Below are 19,223 nucleotides of genomic sequence, written 5' to 3'. Positions count from 1 at the left end.
TAATCTCAACCTGGAGATCTCATCCTTAATAATCGACTCCAACATTTTCCCAACCACTGAGGTCAGACTAACTATAGTTTCCTTTCTTCTGTCTTTCTCCCTTCTTGAAGAGTGGAATGACATTTGGAAACTTCCAGTTTTCTGTAACATTTTAGAATCTAGTGATTATTGAAAATCTTTACTAATGCCTCCACGATCTTTCAGCCACCTCTTTCAGAACCCTGGGGTGTACACCATTTGGTCCGGATGACTTATCTACAAACCCCATTTCCAGAAAAGTTGGGATATTTTCCAAAATGCAATAAAAACAAAAATCTGTGATATGTTAATTCACGTGAACCTTTATTTAACTGACAAAAGTACAAAGAAAAGATTTTCAATAGTTTTACTGACCAACTTAATTGTATTTTGTAAACATACACAAACTTAGAATTTGATGACTGCAACACACTCAATAAAAATTGGGACAGAGGCATGTTTACCATTGTGTTACATCACCTTTCCGTTTAATAACACTTTTTAATCGTTTTGGAACTGAGGATACTAATTGTAGTAGATTTGCAATTGGAAATTTTGTCCATTCTTGCTTGATATAAGACTTCAGCTGCTCAACAGTCCGTGGTCTCCGTTGTCTGATTCTCCTCTTCATGATGCACCATATATTTTCAATAGGAGATAGATCTGGACTGGCAGCAGGCCAGTCAAGCACACGCACTCTCTGTCTGCAAAGCTACACTGTTGTAGCCTGTGCAGAATGTGGTCTGGCATTGTCCTGCTGAAATAAGCATGGACGTCCCGGGAAGGGACGTCCCGGGAAGAGACGTCGCCTTGATGGCAACATATGTCTCTCTAAAATCCTAATATACGCCTCAGAGTCAATGGTACCTTCACATACATGCAACTCACCCATGCCGTGGGCACTGATGCACCCCCATACCATCGCGGATGCTGGCTTTTGCACCTTTTGCTGATAACAATCTTTAAAAAAAGATGGCCGTTTTCATCTTTGGCACGGAGAACTCGATGCCCGTTTTTTCCGAAAACTAGCTGAAATGTGGACTCATCTGACCACAGCACACGGTTCCACAGTCTTTCAGTCCATCTGAGATGAGCTCAGGCCCAGAGAACTCGCCGGCATTTCTGCTTGGAGTTGATGTATGGCTTCCTCCTTGCGTAATACAGTTTCAAGTTGCATTTCTGGATACAGCGACGGACTGTGTTGAGTGACAATGGTTTTCCGAAGTATTCCCTAGCCCAGGTGGCTATACTTGTCACAGTAGCATGACGGTTCCTTAGGCAGTGCCACCTGAGGGCTCAAAGATCACGCGCATTCAACAGTGGTTTCTGACCTTGCCCTTTACGCACTGTGTCTCTGAATTCTCTGAATCTTTTCACAATATTATGTACTGTAGATGTTGAAAGACCTAAATTCTCTGCAATCTTGCGTTGAGAAATGTTCCTTTTGAACTGACTAACAATTCTCTCACAAATTTTGGCACAAAGGGGTGAGCCACGACCCATCCTTGCTTGCAAAGACTGAGCCTTTGATGGACGCTACTTTTATACCCAGTCATGATACCTCACCTGCTACCAATTAGCCTGCTTAATGTGGAGTCTTCCAAACCAGTGTTACTTGAATATTCTGTGCACTTTTCAATCTTATTTTAACTCTGTCCCAACTTTTGTTGAGTGTGTTGCAGCCATCAAATTCTAAATTTGTGTATATTTATAAAATACAATTAAGTTGGTCAGTAAAACTATTGAAAATCTTTTCTTTGTACTTTTGTCAATTAAATGAAGGTTCATGTGAATTAACATATGATAGATTTTTGGTTTTTTTGCATTTTGGAAAATATCCCAACTTTTCTGGAAATGGGGTTTGTACTTTCAGGCCTTTCAGTTTCCCAAGAACCTTCTCTTTAGTTATGGTAACTTCACACACTTCATGACACCTGACACCTGGAACTTCCTCCATACTGCTAGTGTCCGCCACAGTGAAGACTGATGCAAAATACTAACCTAATCCGTTCCCCTAATCAGTTCCCCTCTACCACCACTCTGCTCCGTCTAGCAGAATTAGTCCTTACTCTTAATAATTTCTCCTTTGGCTTCTCCCACTTCCTCCAAACTAAAGGTGTAGCTATGGGCACCCGTATGGGTCCTAGCTATGCCTGCCTTTTTGTTGGCTTTGTGGAACAATCTATGTTCTGTGCCTATTCTGGTATCTGTCTCCCACTTTTCCTTCGCTACATCGACGACTGCATTGGTGCTGCTTCCTGCACGCATGCTGAGCTCGTTGACTTTATTAACTTTGCCTCCAACTTTCACCCTGCCCTCAAGTTTACCTGGTCCATTTCCGTTACGGCCCTCCCCTTTCTAGATCTTTCTGTCTCTGTCTCTGGAGGCAGCTTTTCTACTGATGTCTACTATAAGCCTACTGACTCTCACAGCTATCTGGACTATTCCTCTTCTCACCCTGTCTCTTGCAAAATTGCCATCCCCTTCTCGCAATTCCAACGTCTCCGCCGCATCTGCTCTCAGGATGAGGCTTTTCATTCCAGGACGAGGGAGGTGTTCTCCTTTTTTAAAGAAAGGGGCTTCCCTTCCTCCACTATCAACTCTGCTCTCAAATGCATCTCCCCCATTTCACGCACATCTGCTCTCACTCCATCCTTCTGCCACCCCACTAGGAATAGGATTCCCCTGGTCCTCACCTACCATCCCACCAGCCTCCGGGTCCAACATATAATTCTCCGTAACTTCCGCCACCTCCAATGGGATCCCACCACTAAGCACATCTTTCCCTCCCCCCATCTCTCTGCTTTCCGCAGGGATCACTCCCTATGCGACTCCCTTGTCCATTCGTCCCCCCCATCCCTCCCCACTGATCTCCCTCCTGGCACTTATCCGTGTAAGCGGAACAAGTGCTACACATGCCCTTACACTTCCTCCCTTACCACCATTCAGTCCTTCCAGGTGAGGCGACACTTCACCTGTGAGTGGGCTGGGGTGATATACTGCATCCAGTGCTCCCGATGTGGCCTTCTATATATTGGCGAGACCCGACGCAGACTGGGAGACCGCTTTGCTGAACACCTACGCTCTGTCTGCCAGAGAAAGTAGGATCTCCCAGTGGCCACACATTTTAATTCCACATCCCATTCCCATTCTGACATGTCTGTCCACGGCCTCCTGTACTGTAAAGATGAAGCCACACTCAGGTTGGAGGAACAACACCTTATATTCCGTCTGGGTAGCCTCCAACCTGATGGCATGAACATCGACTTCTCTAACTTCCGCTAATGCCCCACCTCCCCCTCGTACCCCATCCGTTATTTATTTTTATACACACATTCTTTCTCTCACTCTCCTTTTTCTCCCTCTGTCCCTCTGACTATACCCCTTGCCCATCCTCTGGTTCCTCCCCTCTTGTCTTTCTCCCCAGACCTCCTGTCCCATGATCCTTTCATATCCCCTTTGCCAATCACCTGTCCAGCTCTTGGCTGCATCCCTCCCCCTCCTGTCTTCTCCTATCATTTTGGATCTCCCCCTCCCCGTCCCACTTTCAAATCTCTTACTAACTCTTCCTTCAGTTTGTCCTGACGAAGGGTCTCGGCCTGAAACGTCGACTGTACCTCTTCCTAGAGATGCTGCCTGGCCTGCTGCGTTCACCAGCAACTTTGATGTGTGTTGCAAAATACTTATTTGTTTCATCCACCATTTCCACCTCTCCAGTATCATTTTCCAGTGGTCCGATATTCACTCCCTCCTCTCTTTTACACTTTATAGAACTTTTGGAAGCATCAAGTTGGATGGGTCTCCAGGACCCGATGGGATGTACCTGGGGCTTCTGTGGAAGGCGAGGGAGGAGATTGCTGAGCCTCTGGCAATGATCTTTGCATCATCAATGAGGACGGGAGAGGTTCCAGAGGACTGGAGGGTTGCAGATGTTGTTCCCTTATTCAGGAAAGTGAGTAGGGATGGCCTGGGAAATTGTAGACCTGTGAGTCTCACTTCAGTGTTTGGTAGGTTGATGGAGAGGCATAATACGATTAGGAATAGTCAGCGTGGCTTTGTCAAAGGCAGGCCATGCTATACGAGCCATAGAACCATAGAACACTACAGCACAGAAAGCAGGCCATTCGGCCCCTCTAGTCTGTGCCGAAACTTTATTCCGCTACTCCCATTGACCTGCATCCAGTCCATAACCCTCGACCTCTCCTATCCATGTATCTATCCAATTTATTCTTAAGACTTAAGAGTGAGTCTGATTGAGATTTTTGAGGATGTGACTAAACACATTAATGAAGGTGGAGTGGTGGATGTGTGTATGAATTTTGATGAGGCATTTGATAAGGTATCCCATGCAGGGCTTATTGAGAAAGTAAGGAGGCATGGGATCCAAGGGGACATTGCTTTGTGGATCCAGAACTAGGTTGCCGCAGAAGACAAAGAGTGGTTGTAGACAGGCCATATTCTGTGTGGAGGTTGGTCACCAGTGGAGTGCCTCAGGGATCTGTTCTGGGACCCTTACTCTTCCTGATTTTTATAAATGACCTGGTTGAGGAAGTGGAGGGATGAGTTAGTAAATTTGCTGAAGACACAAAGTTTGGAGGGTCATATTCTGCATGGAGGTCAGTGACCGGTTGTGTGCCTTGGGGATCTGTTATGGGACCCCTTCTCTTCGTGGTTTTTATGAATGACCTGGATGGGGAGGTGATAAGATGGGTTAGTGTATTTGCTGATGATTAGGGGTGTTATGGATAGTGTGGAGGGCTGTCGGAGGTTGTGGTGGGACGTCGATAGAATGCGGAGTTTGCCTGAAAGGTGTTGGATGGAGTTTGGCCTGGATAGGTGTGAGTGGTTCATTTTGGTAGGTCAAATATGATGACAGAATAGAGTACTTATGGTAAGACTCATGGCTGTGTGGAGGATCAGAGGAAACTGGGACTCAAAGCTACTGCGCAGATTGACGGTGTGGTTAAGAAGGCATATGGTGTATTGGCATTTATCAGCTGTGGGATTGTGTTCAGGAGCTGAGATGTAATGTAAGACCCTGGTCAGACCCACTTGGAGTACTGTGCACAGTTCTGGTCACCTCACTACAGGAAGGAAGTGGAAATCATAGAAAGGGTACAGAGGAAATTTACAAGGATGTTGCCTGGATTGGGGAGCATGCCTTATGAGAATAGGTTGAGTGAACTCGGCCTTTTCTCCTTGGAGCGACAGAGGATGAGAGATGACGTGATTGAGGAGTATAAGATGATGAGAGGCATTGATCATGTGGATAGTCAGAGCCTTTTCCCAGGGCTAAAATGGCGAACAGGAGAGGGCACAGTTTTAAGGTAGTTGGAAGTAGGTACAGAGGAGATGTCAGGGGTAAGTTTTTTACACAGAGAGTGGTGAGTGCATGGAATGGGCTGCCGGCAACAGTAGTGGAGACAGATACGATAGGGTCTTTTAAGAGACTCCTGGATAGGTGTATGGAACTTAGAAGAATAGAGGACTATGGGTAACCCTAAGTAATTTCTAAAGTAAGTACATGTTGGATACAGCATTGTGGGTCAAAGGGCCTGTATTGCGCTGTAGGTTTTCTATGTATCTGAAGAATCTTTTGGTATCCTCCTTAATAATATCGGTAGCTTACTTTCACATTCCATCATTACCTTCTTAATTACTTTTTTAGTTACCTTGCTTTGGTTTTTAAAAGCTTCCCAAACCTCTAACTTCCCAGTAATTTTAGCTGTATTATATGCCCTCTCTTTGACTTTTTGGTTGGCTTTGACTTCCCTTGTTAGGCAGGGTTGTGTTATCTTGTCCAAAATACTACTTTGTCTTTGGGATAAATATATATATTGTGCCTTTTGAATTTCTTTCAGAAATTCCAGCTGTTGCTGCTCTGCCGTCATCCCTGCCTGTGTTCTTTTCAAATCATTTCTGGCCAAATCCTCTCTCTTTCCACTTAAATTCCCTTTACTCTACCGTAATATTGATACATCTGAATTTAGCTGCTGCTTCTCAAATTTCAGGGTGAATTCGATCATATTATGATCACTTGCCTCTCAGTGTTCTTTTACCTTAAGCTCTCTAATTCTGGTTTATTGCACAACACCCGACCCAGGATAGTTGATCCCCTAGTGGGCTAAACTACGAGCTGCTCTGAAAAGCCACCTCACAGGCATTCTAGGAAACCAACCTAATTTTCCCAATCTACCTGCGTATTGAAGTCCCCCATGACTACTGTAACATTGCCCTTTTGACAGGCATTTTCTATCTCCAGTTGTAATTTGTTGACCACATTCCTACTACTGTTTGGGGGTCTGTATACAACTCCCATCATGGTCTTTTTACCTTTGCAGTTCCTTAGCTCAGGGGTCCCCAACCTTTATTGCACTGCTGACCGGTTTATTATTGACAATATTCTTGCGGACCGGCCGACCCGGGGGGTGGGGTGTAGGATTGCCAACGGACAAGAGTAGCAGTCAAATACGTTGTGTTTACCCCGAGAAAGACTACCATGACCATGAAGCCTTGCATGGGCACCTGTGTGCGCATGCATGTACATGCCGATTTTTTTCTACAAATCATTTTTGGCTATTCTGGTCGGGGGGGCGGGGGGTGTTAATCACGACTGGAATATAAGTGGCTAATACACTCAATTTCGTTTCTAAAAGGGTTTATCTAACGAATTTAATATTAAACACACAGCGCATATTTTCCTCACATGAATATAGTGGTAAGTCAATTATCAGGGGAGGACAGGAGAGCTTGAAGTAAGTTAATAGTTAATAATAGTTAATAGTCATACTTTATTGATCCAGGGGGAAATTGGTTTTTGTTACAGTTGCACCATAAATAATAAATAGTAATAGAACCATAAATAGTTAAATAGTAATATGTAAATTATGCCAGTAAATTATGAAATAAGTCCAGGACCAGCCTATCGGCTCAGGGTGTCTGACCCTCCAAGGGAGGAGTTGTGAAGTTTGATGGCCACAGGCAGGAATGACTTCCTATGACGCTCTTCTGCATCTCGGAGGAATGAGTCTCTGGCTGAATGTAGTCCTATGCCCATCCAGTACATTATGTAGTGGATGGGAGACATTGACCAAGATGGCATGCAACTTAGACAGCATCCTCTTTTCAGACACCACTGTGGGAGAGTCTAGTTCCATCTCCACAACATCACTGGCCTTACGAATGAGTTTGTTGATTCTGTTGGTGTCTGCTACCCTCAGCCTGCTGCCCCAGCGCACAACAGCAGACATGATAGCACTGGCCACCACAGACTCGTAGAACATCCTCAGCATCGTCCGGCAGATGTTAAAGGACCTCAATCTCCTCAGCAAATAGAGACAGCTCTGGCCCTTCTTGTAGACAGCCTCAGTGTTCTTTGACCAGTCCAGTTTATTGTCAGTTCATATCCCCAGGTATTTATAATCCACCACCATGTCAATACTGACTCCCTGGATGGAAACAGGGGTCACCGGTACCTTAGCTCTCCTCAGGTCTACCACCAGCTCCTTAGTCTTTTTCACATTAAGCTGCAGATAATTCTGCTCACACCATGTGACAAAGTTTCCTACCGTAGCCCTGTACTCAACCTCATCTCCCTTGCTGATGCGTCCAACTATGGCAGAGTCATCCGAAAACTTCTGAAGATGACAAGACTCTGTGCAGTAATTGAAGTCCGAGGTGTAAATAGTGAAGAGAAAGGGAGACAAGACAGTACCCTGTGGAGCCCCAGTGCTGCTGATCACTCTGTTGGACACACAGTGTTGGAAGCACACGTACTGTGGTCTGCCAGTTAGTGTTGAACGAACTTCCAGTAGAAGTGGTAGAGATAGGTTCAATATTATCATTTAAAGAAAAATTGGATAGGTATATGGACAGGAAAGGAATGGAGGGTTATGGGCTGAGTGCAGGTCGGTGGGACTAGGTGAGAGTAGTGTTCGGCACGGACTAGAAGGGCCGAGATTGCTTGTTTCCGTGTTGTGATTGTTATATGGTTATATAAGTCACTTATAATTCAATAACATCATAACATTTTAAGTAACATTTGGATATTAAACAGACAGCACATATTTCCCCGTATGAACATATAAAATCATTGCAACACACCAATATCGCTGAATCAGTGAGAGCCCTTGGCTGAATACTTGTTCCCTGCAACAAGATGGTGCCATCGAGGGGTGATGGGAGACAGCGATACTTGAAGGGGGTTCCTTATGTCCAGTCTATTCCGCAATTTAGTTTTCGTTGCATTCATTGCAGAGATATGTTGGAAATGGAAGCAACATTTTCAGTGCTTTTATGGCTATCTCAGGATATTTAGCCTGACTTTGATCTAGAATGCCGGCAGAGATGTTATGTCAAACATACTTTTCAGCCCGTCGTCTTTTGCAAGCTCGAGGAGTTGATCTTCTTCCCGCACTGACATGGATGATGTGCAGGTAATGACCTTGCGTGCGTTCAAGCTCAACAGTGCGTGACAGGGAATGAGGAAAGGTGCAGCTGACTCATATCGCCAAATCATATCATTTCCTCGCGGCCCGGTAGCACATGCTTTGCGGCCTAGTGGTTGGGGACCGCTGCCTTAGCTCTATCCACAATGATTCAACACCTTCTGACCCTATGTTACCTCTTCCTAATGATTTGATTCAATTTCTTACCAACAGAGCAACGCCGCCCTCTCTGCCTTCCAGCCTATCCTCTTGAAACGATGTATATCCTTGGACACTAAGCTCCCAGCTACAATCTTCTTTCAACCATGATTCACTGATGCCTACAACATCATACCTGGCAAATTGCAACTGTGCTGCAAGTTCATCTACCTCAGCGGTCCCCAACCACCGGGTCACGGACTGGTATGGGCCGCAAAGCATGCGCTACCGGCCCGCGAGGAAGCGATATGATTTAGCGATATGAGTCAGTTGCATCTTTCCTTATTCCCTGTCACGGCCACTGTTGAGCCATTACGCATGCGAGGTCATTACCCACGCGTCATCCATTTCAGCGCGGGAAGGAGATCAACTCCTCGAGCTTGCAAATGACGGCGGGCTGAAAAGTATGTTTGACATAACATCTCTGCCGGCATTCTGGATCAAAGTCAAGGCTAAAAATCCTGAGGTAGCCACGAAAGCACTGAAAACGTTGCTTCCATTTCCAGCATATCTCTGCAACTGCAATGAATGCAACGAAAACTAAATTGCGGAATAGGCTGGACATAAGGAACCCCATTTGAGTATCGCTGTCTCCCATCACCCCTCGATAGGACCGTCTTGTTGCAGGAAAACAAGCCCAGGGCTCCCACTGATTCAGTGATACTGGTGTGTTGCAATGATTTTATATGTTCATACGGGGAAAATATGTGCTGCATGTTTAATATCCAAACGTTACTTAAAATGTTATCATGCTATTGACTTATATAACCATATAACAATTACAGCACGGAAACAGGCCATCTCTCCCCTTCTAGTCCGTGCCGAACGCTACTGTCACCTAGTCCCACCGACCTGCACTCAGCCCATAACCCTCCATTTCTTTCCTGTTCATATACCTATCCAATTTTTCTTTAAATGATAATATTGAACCTGCCTCTACCACTTCTACTGGAATTTCGTTGAACACTTACTCCAAGCTCCCCTGTCCTCCCCTGATAATTGACTTATCACTATATTCATGCGAGGAAAATATGTGCTGTGTGTTTAATATTAAATTTGTTCGATAAACCCTTTTAGAAAGGAAATTGATTGCATTAGCCATTTATCACCGATATTCCGGTCATGATTAACACCCCCCCGCCGAACAGAATTGCCAAAAACGACTTATAGAAAAAAATCGTACATGCATGCGCACTGGTGCCTACGCAAGGCTTCATGGTCATTGTAGTCTTTGTCAGGGTAACCCCAGCGTATTTGACTGCTACTCTTGTCTGTTGGCAACCCTACCACCTCCCCCCACCCCCGGTCGGCCGGCCAGCAAGAATGTTGTCAATATGAAACCGGTCCGCAGAAAAAGGTTGGGGACTCCTAATCTACCTTATTCCGTATGCTGTGCACATTCAAATATAACACCTTCAGCCCTGTATTCACCCTTTTCGATTTTATCCACGTTTACTTTGCAACCCATCCTTTTGACTGCAATTTTGCCCAGTCATCAGCTTCTCCTTGCTAAGAGTCTCACTATACATTGCCTCTGTTTATAAACCAACTACCTCAACTTCACCACTGTCATCCGGCTTTCCTATGATTCCTCTTGCATTGAAATATACGCAGCTCAGGACACTAGATACACGATGCTCAACCTTTTGATTCCTAACTTTATCTGAGGTCTTACCAACATCTGCCTCCACAACCTCTTCACTGAACCTCCTGCCTGTTCCCTTTATGCAGGTCTTGACCTGAAATTTTGACTATCCCTTTGTCTCCATGGATGCTTCCTGATCTTTTGAGTTCTTCAGTGGCTTGTGTGTTGCTCTCAACTTCCTGTTATCAGTGTGTAATAATACCACCTTTTTTTTTATCTCTGTCATTGGCCTGAGGCTGTTCTTGACTTCTGGCTGCACCAGTTGCCTCCTGAAGAATGTTCTTCATTGATATTTAGGACCGTGGCAGCATGGAGGCAGCAGATCCTAGAGTCATGTCTGTCTTCACAGAAAGTCCTCCTCTTTTAACTCCTTTTGCTGTAACTTTCCTGCCCTTTCCATCTGCACCTTGTACAGCTGAATCATACTTGGACTTGGCGCTTTCATTATTCTGCAGAAGAACCATTATTTCTCCAGTATTCAGAGATGAATCCCTATAAGAGAGATTGACTTGTGTGCCAAGCAGTCCTACCTCTGCAGGCACTTTTACTATGTGGTGAGCATGTGATTCACAAAGCAAGTGATCTTGCTGATATGCGGCTGGCATTACATTCCACTTGCTTGCACCATACACCAGAGTGCTCTCTTCAGTTACTGATGAGGTAACTGTCACCTTTGGCCAGGGGCAGATGTTGTCAGGTGGTGCCTAACTGTCACAGAGTGTTTCAACCCTTAACCACTACACTCTCCAGTTAGTGGGTGAGCAGTGGTGGCAAGTAACTGCCCATCTGCTCCTGACTTCCAGCTCAACTCCTCTCGCCTGCTCCATATCCAGCAAGAGGCTCTTTCTGCTTCCTCCCCCATCCTGCGAGCTGCTTGGTTCTTGTTCTTTTCATCAAGACCCAGCACAGATAGCAACTCCATGTCGACCTTGCTGGGAACCCTCTACAGCCAATTTCCATGGGGAATAGCCATGTCTGCCATCCTTTGTCCCTGCACTCCCAGACTAAGGACCAAGCAGCGGCACTCAGGGCCTTCCTCTCGTAAATCTCCTCACATCCTTCCTCACATGGTACTGCGAGCTCCACCAGGATGATTCTCTTGTCTTTGGTGCACCACAGTAAGATGTCTGGTCGAAGTGTGGTTTGCACCACCTCCAGGAACTGCAGTTTCCTTCCCACAGCGGCCCTCATCTCCCATGATGCAGATTGGATTTAGGTCTCTTTGATGTGACTGGCGTGGTTCTCACCTTGATGAAAATGACTGCCCTGATTGTCTACCTGACACCTGGTCTCTTTTTATACCTCTTTGCTCCAGTGTGTCAGCAAGGGACAGCAGAACCTTGTCGTGATGTCACTTTTTATGGTCCTTGTGTTAAAGCTGTTTTACATCTTTACAGTATGTGTGCCAGTGAACCCACTGACCACAAAGCTTGCATTTAGGGTCTCAGCCTCCGTGTGTGCAGCAGTGATGGGTGTAGGGAGAGTGTCATACATGGACCGCAGGAAGTAAGAAATGCGGAAGGGCTCCAATCTCCAAAGCTCTGCCCAAGTATGACTCAGCTGTACAAGGTGCAGATGGGAAGGGCAGGAAAGCTACAGTAAAAGGAGTTAAAAGAGGAGGACTTTCTGTGAAGACAGATATGACTCCAGGATCTGCTGCCTCCATGTTGCCACAGTCCTAAATATCAATGAGGAGGAGGAGAAGATGGCGGCACGACACAGCGCGCACGGCCTCTCTGGTGAATGATATCTGTAACCTGATAGAGACAGACGTGAGAGTACGGAGGAATATCTGGAGAAATTTCTGAAACGCCTGCTTCGCTGCCGCTGCTACTGTGTGGTCCGGAATCTCCGGAGCAGAAGGCCCCGAATCCTCGGCTTTGCTTGTTTCGGTGGCCGGGGCAAGGTAGATGGTGCTCGGGAGGCTGTATCAGAGGGGCTGGTTGGAGGCTCAAAGTTTTCGGATGGACGGACTCAGTGTCGGCTGTGGTCGGGTGCTTCCAATGCACTGGCAGTTGTCGGTGCCTGGAGGTTTATGACAGGGGTTTCTCCCTTTTGCCGCCTGCTATCGGGGACTCGGGAGTCGATTGGGACTTGAGACTTTTTCTTACCGTGCCCATGGTCTGTTCTTTATCAAATTATGGTATTGCTTTACGCTGCTGTAACTATATGTTATAATTATGTGGTTCTGTCAGTGTTAGTCTTTGGTTTGTCCTGTTTTTCTGTGATATCACTCTGGAGAAACATTGTATCATTTCTTAATGCATGTATGCATTTCTAAATGACAATAAACGAGGACTGAGTGTTCTCATAATCTAAATCTAAGCGCTTGGATAGATCCCATAACGTCCAGGCACCCTGTGACCCTAACTCCACTGCCTTCGATACCCACCTTTTGTTCTCGCGGTTCCATACCTCTCCCTCGACCATGTCACACCTATCCCTTCCACCTGCACACCCCTATCATTGGAAGTGTGCAGAGCCGAGGCCTTGCCGTCCTAGGCACGGGTTGCCAATGATATCTCTCAATTGCAGGGTTGGTCTGTGGCTGAGTTGGTGGCCCAGTTTCATTGTAACTCCTGCTTGATTTATTACCTTGTTATCAAAGCCCTTCAGTGTTAACACAACTCTACACTTTGCCACCTTGAACTCCTCCACTACCAATGACAACGGCAGCTGTAGCTGGCTTGATCTTATGTAACGTCCCACTGAAGAAAAACTTTGGGGGATCCCCAGCTACCTCCGCAGGTGCTGGTTGACTTTCCTCTCAATGCGTTCTACAGTAGTCAGGGGAACTCGTACACTGTGAAAAGCCAGAGCAGCTTTGGTAGAAGACTAAGTAGGTACAAACATGCCTGAAATTTACCAGGCAGTCTGGTTTTGTTGATCTTCTTCAGCCACTCTTCAGTCTGCGTTATAGTGTTGGTGATGTTGGTGCTGTCTGTCATTGCTGCATTAAACCACTTTTCAAGACACTTTATTGGGTTGTCCTCTACAGATGGAATGACTTCTCCCTGTACTTGAAGACTGAACTTGCTAGTAACCTTTTTGATCACCATGCATCTGGACTTCCTGGCCTTGAAGGTCATCCTAGCCCAGGTAGCGACATTGTCCAGGGTTTCCAATACCCATCTTGTTTGAACATGGGTTACAATGGTTACTGTGATGTCATTCATGAATCCCCTTATTGCAGGTTGTCGGATGCTGGGCTCCAACACTGGACCTTGGGTTACATCTGCTGCTGCTGATATGAGGAGGTTCATACCAATGACAAACAATATGGGGGAGATGGTACAACTGGTTGGAATCCCTTTTTCGAGGCCACCTGGTTGTAAAGTGGGCTGAAGTGAAGTGTAGCTTGAATCCCCCTAGGTAGCTGGTGATCATGTCTTGTGTTACTGGCGAGATATGCTAGTGGTCCAGGACAACCCGGATGAGGACATGTGGAATTGATCTATAGGCAGTGACTTAGTCTAACCAGATGACTGTTCGATCGCCTTTCTTCTGCCTGGCCTCATGGATCAACTGGCTGATTATTGAGGTGTGTTCAAGGCTTCCATAAAAACCTAGGATGCCACCTTTCTGGATGGATGTGTTGATATAGTGGTTCTTCATTAAGTTCAAGATCAGCCTTCTTGCAAGCACCAAGAAGAATATGTTGCACTCCATGCTAAGGAGAGAGCTTGTCCTAAACTGGGTGATTGTGGAGGAACTTCTTCCTTGGGAACTAGCTTGGTGGAATAGAGCCTTTGGTCCAAATCTTCCTCATTATCTTCCACGACCTCCTGAGGAGTTTTGGGTATTTCTGATATACCTTATAAGGTATACCACGTGGTTCTGGGTAGCAGGTAACTTTGCTCTCTTGATGATGTCCTGGACCTCCTGCCACGTGGGCTGTGCTGCATTCAGCTCAGTTGCTGGGATTCTTGGTTGGAGGACTTTCGGATTGAATTCTAGTCCCTGATTCCTATGGGGACCACTACGTGATTTCTGCAGAAATTCTTCTACCTCCTGCTTTGAGCTGGTTAGGGTGCCAGATTTTTGCAGGCTAAGAAGAGCCCTAGTGAACATGAATGGGTTTTTAACAAACTGCACTCTCCTTCTCGCTTTCCCTCCTCTTTGCTTTCGCAGCTGCTCCACTCTCCTGACCTTGCTTAGCTGTTCCCGCAGTTTGCTAGTTAGATGTTTGGCACCATCAGGCAAACTGTTTTTGAGTTGTTTGTTCAGGGTCTTTATCTCTATTCTCAAGTAGCAAATCTCCCTTTCCCTCCTGTTTGGTTGCCATGATGGTTTAAGATCCCCCTCCTTCTCCATTGGCCCGAATCACTCTTTAGCAAAGTTGAACACAATGGCTGTAAGGGAGTCGATTTTCCTGTAGACAGATCCGCTAATGTAGCTTTCAAGATGCAATCCAGGTAGTCATTGAACTGCTTCCAAGATCCATTGTCTGGTGATCTAGGCCATCTGATCCTCTCTTTCCTTGATGAATGGATTAGGGTGTCAAACGGGGCACTTGATCTCTTCTTTGGCACTGGGATAGCTCAGGTGTGGAGAGATCTTCAGCTGTGTGGGGTGCTTCCTGGCTGGAGTTCTCCATCATTTCACTGGGTGTTGAGTCCATGCATTGCACTTGAGTTGCCTTCGTTCCACAGCTGGACCTGCTTTGCTGTATTTTGAGGCCTTTGGTGTTTTTGCAGATTTTGCCACAATGGCACTTTGAAATGAATGCCTCCCTGGTCAGTATTGTTTGCTTGAGCCTTCTCATGATCATATTTCCAGTCCTGGCCATTGCCATATGTCCGTCTAACTGAGTCTTCTCATCCTTCCCACCCACCCACCCCCCCCTGAAGACTCTGGGGGTATTGTGTATTTAGTTCACCCATAGCTTGTGTGGTGCCCTCTTGCAAGTGCTGCACACAAGGTTGCTAGACTTCTATGTCTGTGCCGGTCTTTCCTGGAGGTCAGCTGTCTTTCCAGTGTCACCAACCTTTCTCGGTTGCCATCCATTTTTTCCTGGAAGTCACTGGCTAACCAGATGTCACTTCCTCTCGTGAGCCTCCTCGCCTCCTTCCTCCCATAGTATTGCAAGCTCCACCAGGATGATTTTCTCATCCAAGATAAACGATTGAGTTTAGATATGTGGAAGGACTTTTTCTCCTAGAATGTCACCATGCCAGAATTCTCTGTGAAATCTCTTAAGTTCTCAGTTTTACTTAGCAGTTATTTGAATGTCACCATGGAGCCCCAGGTGAATTACTAACACAACACAAACTCTTTGAAAGGCATTATCTGCAAGAAATCCGAATTTTGATTTTTTTTTATTGCAGAAGTTACTGGTTGAAGTTTTATAACTATTCTGCTATTTTGGTACTAGCCATGTTGGAAATAAATGTACTGTAGATCATAGATACTTGGAATTACTAAAAAGAAATGTCTGTAAGTGTCAAAAAGACACGTAAATAATTGAAATCACTGGCAACGTCTGCTGCTTTGCCTTCTGTGAGGGGTTCTTGCAATAGGCACTACAATGCCTAAGACCTGGATGCAAGCTAATTCAAGTATACCGAAAATAAGTAAGATTGTGGTAGTGCAAAGACAGCAGGCAGTGATTCTGTATGGTGGGGCAGGCTTAGCAAGATGGAGGTTAAACAGCAGGAAGATGAAAATTTTGGCAACAGGTGGAGTAGTAGTGTCAGACAGTGACAAGGATGAAGATACAGAGTCTTAATGATGATATGTTGGTGGGGTTTCAAGATCATCCTGAGTTTGAATATAGCATCAGGATTTTGAACAATCTGAGCCAGTTTCAAACAACTGCCAGGAGAGGGATGGAGTCAGCAATTATTTCCACCTGTAAAAGACATTTTGAACTGAGAACCTTTTATTCACGCAGAGTTATTCCCACATGGAATGGACGGTTCAGTTGAATTATAGAGCCGAGGTGATGGGAATTACCTATGGGACAATTAAAGACTTCGGAGGGGAAGATTTGGAATAGGTATAGGGGCAGAGATGGGTTGCAACATGAGTTCAGGGATAGAGACTTAGAGCAAGAAGCATACATGGTTGTCTGGATGAAAGTACCTTAGTTTACAAATGATCATTCATATCAATAGTTATGTTGTATCAGGTGATTGGTGCTTGAGGAGCTACTTGCTTCAAAGTTGTATGGGTCAGAGTGCTAATGTGTTCAGACTTAGGGTTTTGAATCAGGCCCAAGTTAAGTGCAGTTCACCACAGTCAATACTTTTATTCAGTAAACTAGGAAGAATTGAATGATCACAACAATTTCTGAGATTTGGTGGGGGGTGGTGGTACAGCTGCAGAGCATGTGGCTGCCCTAATTAAATCATTCCAGGCATAGACAGATAAATATAGAAACCTTATTGATCCCAAAGTAAATTACAGTGTCACAGTAGCATTGCAAGTGCACAGACATACCAATATACAAATATTAGAAGAGAAGTAAAAAAGAATAAGAAATGTTACCTCAAACAGTCTAACAGGAGGGGGTCATCACTTTCCCGACTATAGGTTGACTCATTATAAAGCCTAATGGCTGGAGGTAAGGATGACCTCATATAGCGCTCTTTGAGGCAGCACATTTGTCTTAGTCTATTACTAAATGTTCTCCTCTGTTCAGCCGAGGTGGCATGCAGAGGGTGAGAAACATTGTCCAGAATTGCCAGGATTTTCTGTTGGGTCTTTTGTTCTCCAGTGTGTTCAGTTCGACTTCTACAACAGAGCCAGTCTTGCTAATCAGTGTATTGAGCCTGTTGGCACCACCTGTGTTGATCCCATTGCCCCAGTACACCTCCATATAGAAGATTGTACTGGTGACAACAGACTGGAAGAACGTGAAGGAGAAGCATGCATACTCCAAAGGACCTCAGTCTCCTCAGGAAGTAGAGACGATTCTGACCCTTCTTGTACACAGCCTCTGTGCTGGTGCTCCATTCAAGTCTGTCATTCAGGTACATCCCCCAGGTACTTGTAGGTCTTCACCACATCCACATCCTCACCATCAATAGTAACAGGGAGCAGTGCAGGCTTAGTCCATCACCATCTCCTTTGTCTTACTTTGTTGAGCTGCAGATTATTCAGCTTACACCATTTGAACAGTCTTTCACCAGGGCCCTGTATTCAGCTTCCCATCCATCTTTATACACCCAGCTGTTGCTAAGTCATCAAAAAATTTCTGCAGATGGCATGATTCAATGTTGCATCTAAAGTCCGAGGTATGCAGGGTAAATGGGAAGGGCACCAGTATTGTCCTCTGTGGAGCCCCAGTGCTGTTTATAGCCATACAGCTATAGACACAGCTTTGAAACCGCACAAATTGGTCTGCCAGTCGGGTAGTCCATTATCCAAGATACAATGGAAACGCAAACCTGTATTGAATGGAGCTTTTCTCCCAGCATTGAGGGCACTATGGTATTGAAGGCACTTGAGAAATCAAAAAACATGATCACCACAGTGCTGTTCTGCTTATCCAAATGGAGTAGGCTCTGTTCAGCAGGTAGATGACACCATCACCGACCCCAACAAGGTTCTAGTATGCAAACTGCAGGGGGTCGAGGGCTGATCTGACCGGGGGTCAAGGGTTCATCTGACCAGGGGATGGAGGTGAACCAGGACCAACCTCTCTAGAATCTTCATGATGTGTGAGGTCAGGACACTGGATGATAGTCATTCAAGACTTTTGGTTGGCCCTTCTTGGTTAGTGGAACCACACTTGATGTTTTCCACACAGTCAGCATGTTCCTTGTTTTGCAATAATTCACAGGCTAGTAAAGTTATTTTCAAAAGGTATTTTCTGTGTCTGAAATATTTCTGAGATGTTACTTATTTTCATTTAAGGGGGTGCAGCACCTTGGTCCAGCCACAGACTTTTATAAAAAGTTTGCTTTAGATTGCTCAAGCCAGCAAGTGGCTGTGGATCTCTTTCTGCTGAGTGGACAATATTCTGATTTGGCTTCACTTGGTAAGGGAATTTTTATGCTATTAAATAATTTAATTAATATACTTGTCAAATAAGTAAAGAATTCTTTTGACTTTAAGCAATACACAAAGCTTTTACTGCACCTTATAAAAGTATTTAGCTCCTACCCTTTTGTTACAACCAGGATTTTGAGCAATTTAACTGAGAATTTTTATTTGTAAATCACATACTCCTTTTTTTCTCCGCAGTAAAGCCTAAAAACAGGGAAAATTGTAAAGCATGAAAAACAAAAAAAGTCAAAAACTGAAATGTCAGCAGTTCAAGAGTATTCATCCCCTTTGCTCAGTACTTAGTTGAACCACCTCTCACAACTATTTACAGCCAGGAGTCTTTTTGGATAAGTGTCTGATGTCACTTAAAGCACACAAATTTCTACAAATGTACCGTGCAGAGCATTCTGACTGGCTGCACCCGGGGGGTCAGGCTACTGCACAGGATTAAAGTAAGCTGCAGAGAGCTGTAACATTAGTCAGCTCCATCATGGGTACTGACCTCCATCGTATCCAAGACATTTTCAAGGAGCATTGCCTCAAAATGGCGGCATCCAACATTAAGGACCTCCCGCCCCACCTAGGATATGCCCTCTTCTCATTGTTACCATCAGGAAGGAGGTGCAGAAGTCTGAAGACGCACACTCAACGATTCAGAACAGTTTCTTTCCCTCTGCCATCCAATTTCTGAATGGGCATTGAAACCATGAACACTACCTCACTACTTTTTTATTTCTGATTTTGCACAACTTAATTAATTTAACCATTTGATGTACATGTATGTGTATATATATATATATACACACACACTTAGTATAAATCCATTTTTTCTTATATCGTGCTCTCATGACATGTGCCTGTGATATTAAGCCTAATTCTGATTCTGTTAGTTTTGCACAATGTGATGGAGCAAGATTTGCCCA

The 19,223-nt window shown here is 45.1% G+C and overlaps 1 protein-coding gene across 11 annotated transcripts in view; it reads left to right on the top strand.

The window, feature by feature from the left end:
* The window catches only part of LOC134345516 (protein transport protein Sec24B-like), a 239,669-nt gene that overhangs the window by 164,698 nt on the left and 55,748 nt on the right, over positions 1-19,223 (top strand). For all 11 annotated transcript variants that reach the window (XM_063046288.1, XM_063046287.1, XM_063046286.1 and 8 more), the window contains one exon: positions 18,169-18,292. In XM_063046288.1, coding sequence (XP_062902358.1) covers positions 18,169-18,292 — 124 coding nt within the window. The remainder of the gene's footprint in view (positions 1-18,168; positions 18,293-19,223) is intronic.

The sequence above is a fragment of the Mobula hypostoma genome, chromosome 4 (genome assembly GCF_963921235.1).
Source record: "Mobula hypostoma chromosome 4, sMobHyp1.1, whole genome shotgun sequence".
In the NCBI taxonomy this organism is placed as follows: Eukaryota; Metazoa; Chordata; class Chondrichthyes; order Myliobatiformes; family Myliobatidae; genus Mobula; species Mobula hypostoma.
This window is presented reverse-complemented; position numbering and strand designations above follow the sequence as displayed.